Here is an 8,913-nt window from a genome sequence, read left to right on the forward strand (position 1 = left end):
TCAGGATTCACCTGGAAACACCTTCTGTTAATGGGATGTAAAATGAATGTTCTTTTGTAATAAAAGCAAAAATGTGACATTCAGTGATTATTGATAATTGTGCATTTTCCCTCTCTCTCTCTCTTTCTCTCTATTACACACACACACACACATAGGAAAAAAATTTAAAAACCAGACACCATTGAGACACTTATTTATAGAAATAGTGGTATACTGTAGGGGAGACAGAATCAATTCAAATAGCAGACAGTTTAACTGTATGGGGAAGGACAGAGGAGAGAGGTAAAGGAGACCGATTAAGAGACAGACAGGGAAACACAGTGCAGTCAGCTCACCGGCAGCGGTCAGTCCTTCAGGGTTGGCACTCAACTCCTTCATGTCAACCATGCAGTGTCCCAGTTGTTGGGTGCCGTCCTCCATCTGTCCAGCTGTCCCCTCAGTTCTCCCTCCTCCACCTCTTCTCCCACCTCCTCCACGAAACACCACAGTCCAGTCCAGTTCCCTGGCTCACACGCAGCCTGCCAAGAGGAAAAGCTGTCACAAAGATAGCAATCCGCTCGCCTCGCTTTCTTGCTGCCTCACAGCGCGCTCTCTGGCAGCATTTAAGATGCCTTTTGGAAACTAATACGAAAAAGAGGGACCGGCGAGGGACCTGGAGCAGCAGCAAGAGGGAGAGAGGGAGGGGGAGAGAGAGAGAGAGAGAGAGAGAGGGAGAGTAGGAAAGAGAGAGGGGAAGGGAGGAGTGATGGGGGAGTGAGAATGAAAGAGAAAGCAGGACAGAATTGATGTTATGTGCGATACACAGTTCTATCCATCAATCTTTGGGCTGTCAGTAGGGCACCTCGATCCAGACTGCACAGCGCAACACAGCCAGAGAAAGACCACTCTGCCTGGCTCTTTCCTTTTCTCTTCTCACTGCGCAGCCAGTGCTGCATTCAGACATGGCAGCAGGGGTTCCTCTGATTTCTGACATCCGTCTGCCTACCCCTCTCCAGCCACCGCTCAACACTCCACCACCCCTTCTTTTCCTTTTCTAGCAGCAACACAATTAACAAGCATCTGTCTGCTGAGCTGCAAATGGAGAAGCCAACATCATGCAGCATGTGATTTTGGAAGTTACATATGGTAGACAGGGAGAGGAGGGGGAAAAGGGGGGAGAAGGCAAGATTGAATTCACAGTACAGTGACAGGTTTTAGAGCAGTTTAATGTAATTGCTGAGTATTACTCAAAATGGCAACTTCACTACAGGGTAAATCAACAGGTTAAACGGAGAAAGTGACAGACATAATAGAATGTTCTTGTGTTATTTAACATATCTGCATCACAGTGCACATCTGGGCTGGACATCTGCTAGTTTTTGGAAAATGAAGCGAGAAAAGATTCATAGGTAATGAAGAGCAAAATGATACAGCTCTCTTCCTCTCTATTCCATTGTTTCTTTATTTGTTGCCCTCGCCGCCTCCACCCACTCACACTGTGAAGGTTATTGTTTGTTATTTGGCCACCAAGGCCATGATGCTACAGTAAGACCGTAACTAAAATCAATGTTAATTTATACCCTGCTGAATGGAGACGGTGTTGTGGTTTAAACTAAAGCTCAATAAAGACAAAGAGGGCAGCAGCCTCAAACTCCTAAAGGAGGTAAACCTATACAAATTTATTATAGAACATGAAGCATCACCTTGACTGTAAACACTGAAATAACTGACAAACATATAAACAAAGATCATTCATAACTAGTGGCTTTTAATCTGTTAAAAAAAGGGGCTAAAAGCATGATAGGCAACCGTTACGAAGAAAAACGTTAAAGAGTGAACCAAGGGGTCTTTACTTACATCAAGCAATCACATTACTGTTTTATGTATTATAAAAGATACTGATTGCATTAATAAAATTAAGAACAAAAAAAAAAGTATTGGAACTGTGTTTGAAGTTGTTTATATTAAATAATTAGTGACAATCCAATACAAAACCTTTGATAAAAAGGGTTTTTAAAAGTTTTATTTTTTTCGACTGTCAGAACTCTCAAACAATATAATCAGCCTTTGAAAGGCAGTTACTGGTCAAGCCCTAGATGCAAGCCACACTGGCCAAAGAGCCACACTGAGCTCCTGCGTTCTTGAGGCTGGACTGGGGTTGGTGCCAAAAACCTAAATGAAGATAAATTGGTCCCTGCAGGAGTAATAAGACAGAAGATGAATCCACTTTGCACGAGGAGGTTTCTTCTTCACTTTCTACTACTCCCTCCTCCCCTTCATCCTTCTAGTGCCACATTCTCCTTGTTTTCCACCCCTTTACCCTAAAACCATCAAGATGAATGTTGTCTTCTTCTGTTTTAATGAAAATGTGGTGGCAAACACATACACACATTCAGCATAGAGGCAATCGGGTCCGTGGAGTGATCCATTAACATTGTAATGCATTTCTTTTAAAGGCGACATGTGTTGTCTTATTAAAGCCTGACTGATAGAGAGGGCTGAAGAAAATCAATAGACAATGCACTACAGATGGAGAATACTACAAGTACACTGAGAAGAAAATAAACATGCCCTTTTTAGCTATTCGGCCCCAAAGCCTGAAGAATATATCCTCACATTTACCCATTCCAATAGCACTTGAGGCCCATTAGAATTTGTGATACACTCCTTCATAGTATTAACTGAAGAGAGCCAATAGCTTGATTCACGGCTGAGTCTGGGGTGCATGATACCTCCCCATGGTGTAAATACACACTGTGGCCAAAAATGAGCAGGGCAGAATATTTGCTAGGGGAACTTTCTAAAATACCTGCACATGAAATTATACATAAATTGATTATACAGATATTGATATTTAGCCTACATGTGTCCTACATGGATTTGTAGTTTGTTTTGTTGAATTTTTTACCTCTATTTTGCATTAATGCTTTATTTGTGGTTACATACAAACAACATGCTGAATATGGCAAACACAAGAACTATAACATCGACAACATCAAAGTATTGACCTTCTAGACTACTACCCCTGCTGGGTGCTCTTTCTTTGATTTTAACTTGTTTGTGCCATTCATTTCTGAAACGGCAAAGAGAGAAGCCACCGCACACGTAGGGTGCCAGCACAAGCAAAAACAAAGACAACTTTGTCTAGGTAGACTGAAAGATCAAATATATTACAATATTTAGTACAGATTTTGGTTTTAATGTGGATACAAACCAATGAATACAACTTTATAGCTTTGAGTTTTTTCTACTGGTAAATACTTCTCAAATAATGAAACAATCCTGCTCTTGCAGATCTCTCTCTCTCTCTCACACACACGGTTAACAAAACAAATGTTTAGTGTATATACAGTATCTATCTATCTATCTATCTATCTATCTATCTATCTATCTATCTATCTATCTATCTATCTATCTGCAGTGTTTCTGTTCATGTTATCTGTATTCAGCTGTGTCATCTGGTTTAATGGGACCAATCAATGTCTGTCAAGGTCCACATGAATCCCCTTCACATTAAAAATAGACCCCCACACACTTCCCTTTTCACTCCTATTTCTTTCAGAAAATGTGAAGAGATGAGGCTATTGATTTCTCATCATGTGTTGTCATGTCAGGTTACAACATCCTTTTTCACTGTGCCATTACTGACATCCCAGTTGTTGACTTCCAGTGTCTTGTAAGAAGGATTCACTCACTTGCCTGGGGAAGGAGTCTGCAAAAAATCTCTCTCTTGCACAGTTAGATACTCAAAGTCTGCATTCTTATGTGGACATATATTGGTATAGATTTTTTTTTTTGTGCGTCCTAAAGCAATACTCATATGTACAGTACAAAGAGCTATCGATGGTGGTATCATTTCTCCTGTCCATGCTGGCTGTGAAGCCCTTGTGCAACTCCAGAGAACGTGATGGAAGACAAAACCCAGTCCTTGTTCTGTACAAAAATGGTTTCTAAAATTCAGCTGAAACTAGCATGAGGTTTGAGCAGTATGAGTTAGCCAAATCAAGTGGGTCTTTTGAGTACAAAATTCCCTCTTTGCATTTCCTCAGACAGTATTTCCTTGCTGAGCTGCTGCAAAGAATACACAAAGAGGGACTTTTGTACTGAAATAACTTTACCTGGAAGATGGTAACCCACTTAATTTGAATAGCATACCGTTCTCCTAGCTGAATATTATTTTAAGCAGAACTTAATGCATTTTTGCACAGAACAAGGATGGTTGATCTTCATGCCCATTTCTTATATTACAGTTGCATATATATGTAATATATGTACTGTAAATGCAGGCATGCGAGTATTGTTAACTCCTATCTGATGTTTTCATCTGCTGCTATTTTTCATCTCTGCAGTGGAGCAAAAGCCTCAGTGAACATTTAAGCCACATGCTTCATATAAAGTATGTATATAAGGATTTATCCGCTAGGTCTATTATCCATTGCACTTTGTTTCCACTCAGGTTTTTTAAGTTCACGAAAAAGAAGTGGATGGAAATGTACTTATGGTACTGCAAATATGCCACTTGTAGAAGTTTGTGTATGGCAGAAAATAAAGTGAGAAAATGTATTTACAAAAAACAATTTAATGTTCACTATTAAGATCTGTGCTGTGCATACCCAACTCTAACACTTTGGAGTCCAGACTATCACTGTAAAACTTACTCACTTTTGCTTCAATTGCTAACCTGTAGTTGGGGTTTGATTACAAAAATACGGTCCCTTTATAGGATCGCTACAGAAAAGGTTGTACAGTGATATTTTTCTCTTTCTTTACACTAGTCTCTCTGACAAAGAAGAAAGAGAAGGACTCCAGTTAGCTAGCAGTGGCTCTGACATAGTGGAAACAAAATGGCTTTGGGCACTCAATCTCCCCGGGAGGACCAGCAATGTTGAAAGTACAGGATAGATATGGATTAGCTGTTTCTACTATGTTTCTGAATGACTTGGCTGAGACACACACACACACACACACACACACACACACACACACACACACACACACACACACACACACACACACACACACACACACACACACACACACACACACACACACACACACACACACACACACACACACGTATCAATCTTACTGAAGCTGCAGTATTTTCATTACCCAAGGCTGATTCTCTGGATGATTCTTTAGCATCATGATTGTTCCACTATAAGTAACATTATGTTCATCAGGAAAGGTCAATACAGATCTAACCACCAACTGTTACACAATTCTCTGTATAGCGAGGTTTTCTGCATGCTCGAAACACCTTAATTTCATCCTCTTTTTGACTTGCAAGACAACAAACTACAATCCATGAACACAGAAAGCCAACAAACAATTGTGAGATGTGTTGCCTGATTTTATATATAACCAGCCAAGTAATGAAGCACTAAATCACTGTGTGGAGAAACCCTCTTTAGACAACACTATTAGTGACTGGCGGAGATATCAACTTTAAGAAAATATTCAATATGAACTTTAACAGATGGGACAATTGCAAGCCAAGCCAGGCCTAAACAACATGAACATGAACATGTTGTGAGATGCATAATAAGGCTTTTTCAGGACTCCCGTTTGTTTTCCACTTCACAGGTCTATCTAAGAAGACGATAACACCGAGGACAGTATGCAAGCTGTTGGGGTTAATGGCAACATTGCCCTTTACTCTGCCAGCTTCAGACACAGAAATCACAAGTGTTCTGTGTTTTAGTAATCACTTAAAATGCATAGCTTGTTGTTGATGCAACTGAGCCAATGACTTGCTATGAGAGGACAGGTTGAGAAATACCAGCAGAGCTATCTATACACTCAAGTTTAGTTTTTCAGCCTCAAGTCTTGTAGCTGGACATCTTAAAAACATGGGATTCAACCATACACAGTCCAAAGAAGAAAATGTGCATACCAGAGTATGCAAACCATGACTGAGAAGAATACTATATGTTATGAGATTTTTATACTGGCCCGTCAGACACCGCCTACCAAGAGTCTGGGTCTGCCGAGGTTTCTTCCTAAAAGGGAGTTTTTTCTTGCCACTGTCGCAATAGCCACTGCTAATGCTTGCTCTTGAGGGAATTACTGTAATTGTTGGGGTTTTGGAATTTATAGAGTGTGGTCTAGACCTACTCTATCTGTAAAGTGTCTCGAGATAACTTTTGTTATGATTTGATACTATAAATAAAATTGAATTGAATTGAATTGAATTAAATCAAACTACTACCAAAAACATTCTTACCAATAGTGGGGAAAAATGTGATGTTTAACCCACCATGATATTCAAAAGGAATGATCATGTGTACAGTGGCAATTTTAGGACATCTTAGCAGGTCAAGCTCAACTTGTATAAGACTTTGATCAACTTTGATCAGTCACTGTATTTGGTCAGCCTCAATTGCCAAAAGTACCTAAAGTGAGCTGCGCTTTCAGATGAATGTTACCAGTAGCACGTTAACCTACATACTACTTAGTCCCCACAAATCAAATCACGTAAAAGTGGTAACAATTAACATTTGGATTTCAGCATCCAATAGTTGCGACAATGTTAGCATGTTGGCATGCAAATTAACTTTTAGATGTTAATATGCTGGACTGGTGTTTCGTCACCAGTATATGACGAAAGGCCAGGGTATCCCCAGCTACAGCCCCAAATGTTTTATGAATGGCCCAGGATCTCTCGCCCTCTCTTACTTATTTTTTTTTACAAAAATAAGTATAATAGAATAAAAAGCCCCAGAATGGCACATGCAAATAAAGAAAACAAGTATTTTCCAAGGCAGTTCTTACATTTTTTTGTAGAACTAATGGTAGAACTGTAACTTTGTCCAATTTATTTTTCCGATGCGAATAGAACGGGCAGCTACGTGCGGGGTCTGACCAACATGTTTTTGTTGCCATCGCCTAGTGTTGAAGTTAAAAAGTTAAAACCTGGCTTATGTTTTAAAAACAATGTACTTGCTAGATCTAATCAAATAACTACACTGATTAGCATTGGTCTGGCTCACACCGTCTGTAGCTTCAAAAGAATTGATCAGGTCATGTCTGACATTTAGCATATGAAGAAGACTCATTGTTCCCACAGGAAAGGTAACTATTGTTTCTGGTTTTGGGGAGCCACTCCCTGCAGGTCCAGACGTGATTAGACAGAATCGGCACTACCATGTGAAACGACCTTTGACTGTGACCTGGGGAAAACCTAAAATCAGAGGTGTGTCTTTAATCAGAGACCCACAATTCCACAGGAATATAATTCGGAAACTGAGGTGATTTCGGGGCTTCAATCTGTGACCCCGACAGGGGAAGCACGTTGAAGTCCGCTGTTTACAGCGTATTGTTTGTCATGTCACATGACTGTTCTTTTGTAACTCCACAAGGAGAAGCATGAGATCAGTCCGCTGTCAGCTGCAGTGTTTTATGTTTTATGTTTGATTGTGTTTTTGTCTTGTCGTTTTCATGCAGTTTCATTAAACCTTTTGCTTAACTTTCAATTCGACCCCAGCCTCTCCTTTCTCCTCCAGAAATCAGAACAAACACGTCTTTTAGAAATTCTTAACACTAGCAACTGTCTCTACATGAGGAAAGCTGTGAAAGGTGTAATTTTCAGAGGAATCATAGCCGAATCAGTCTAATGCATTAATGCCATTAACACAAGGTTTAGCAGTGCAATACTAACGATTTTGTTTGAAGTTCCCGTGACGTTTCCAGTCTATGGTTCAGACTCAAACACACGGAGCACTAAAGCAGACCTGTGCATCGCTTAGTGTCACCTCTCGCTGTAAAAATAGGAATGAGCAGCGCGCCTTCCGTGGTCTGTGCAGGTTTATAATGGACGCGCTCTGCTGTGGCCATGCTGCGGCAGATGTGTCGCGTTTGTGCTCCATGTTTTTCTGCTGTAGTTTCTGTTTTCCTCCTCCGATGTATAGCAGCGAACAGCCACTTCCCTAAACGTTTCATTCAGAGACCAGAGACCCAAACGGGGCGTGTGTGTCTGTCAAAAGGTCTGAGATCTACCATATCAGCAGAGCAATCACGTAATACACAGCAGACTATGGTGCAGGTGGATTATTTTCTGAAATATAGTGACTTTATTCTTGTAATAGCCTATTAAACATGAGCAGAAATCTTGCTCAAATACAAAATATTACAGTCCAGGGGTTTATTAATGCATTAAAACATCATAAGTCACCACACAAATCTGGAAACAAAACCTTGGCCTTTGGGTTGCCAGGGCAGTTATGATTAGGCCAAATGTTGGTGCTATTTTACTAACATCTACAAACTGTACAGCTAAAATAAACATGCACTGGCTATGAACAAGCTGGACAAGCCAGTCCCCGTATTGCATTGCATTCAGTTTAGTTAAATGGGTCCGGGTTAAGCCCCGAACCTCCTCAAGTCCTAGAAACGCCCCTGTGTTTCACAACAATATTTACCTTCGTTGGCTTGGTTCGTCTGTCAGCAGCATTAGAAAAAACTATGGGCCCGATTTTCATGAAACTTAGTGGATCATGGGCCAAGGAAGAACCCCATTTCATTTTGAAACTGATCCAAATCACAGGACGGAAACACAAATTATTTTTCACTTTTTCCGAAATTCACACTGCATGAACATTATAAGATAGGGCATGTTTTGGCAAAGATCTTCACTCTCCGAGTGACCTTCTAGTTAGCTAATGTTCCCTGCTAACAGTAGCAGTTTAACATGGCTTATTATAGTTAGCATGTTACTGTAGCATTTAGTATGTAATGTACATATTATGCTAGCATATTAGCCTGCTATGTTAGCATTCATCTGAAAGTAATGGCAATTCACTTTGTGACGTGTTGGAGATATCATTTTTCTGAGGACAATAATTGTCTGTACCAAACGTCATGGCAGCTTATCCAATAGTTGAGATATTTCACTCTAGACAAGACATTTTAATGCAGATAAATTCCTACATTGGT

General features: G+C 40.3%; 1 protein-coding gene across 3 annotated transcripts in view; it reads right to left on the reverse strand.

Annotated features, from left to right (window-relative positions):
* inpp4b (inositol polyphosphate-4-phosphatase type II B) overlaps positions 1–490 on the reverse strand; it is a 165,680-nt gene extending 165,190 nt beyond the window's left edge. For all 3 annotated transcript variants that reach the window (XM_028600625.1, XM_028600617.1, XM_028600608.1), the window contains exon 1: positions 336–490. In XM_028600625.1, the coding sequence (XP_028456426.1) occupies positions 336–420 (85 nt within the window). In that variant the 5' untranslated portion in view covers positions 421–490. The remainder of the gene's footprint in view (positions 1–335) is intronic.
* Between the last annotated feature and the right edge of the window lie 8,423 nt (positions 491–8,913).

Source organism: Perca flavescens, chromosome 2, assembly GCF_004354835.1.
Source record: "Perca flavescens isolate YP-PL-M2 chromosome 2, PFLA_1.0, whole genome shotgun sequence".
Taxonomy (NCBI): Eukaryota; Metazoa; Chordata; class Actinopteri; order Perciformes; family Percidae; genus Perca; species Perca flavescens.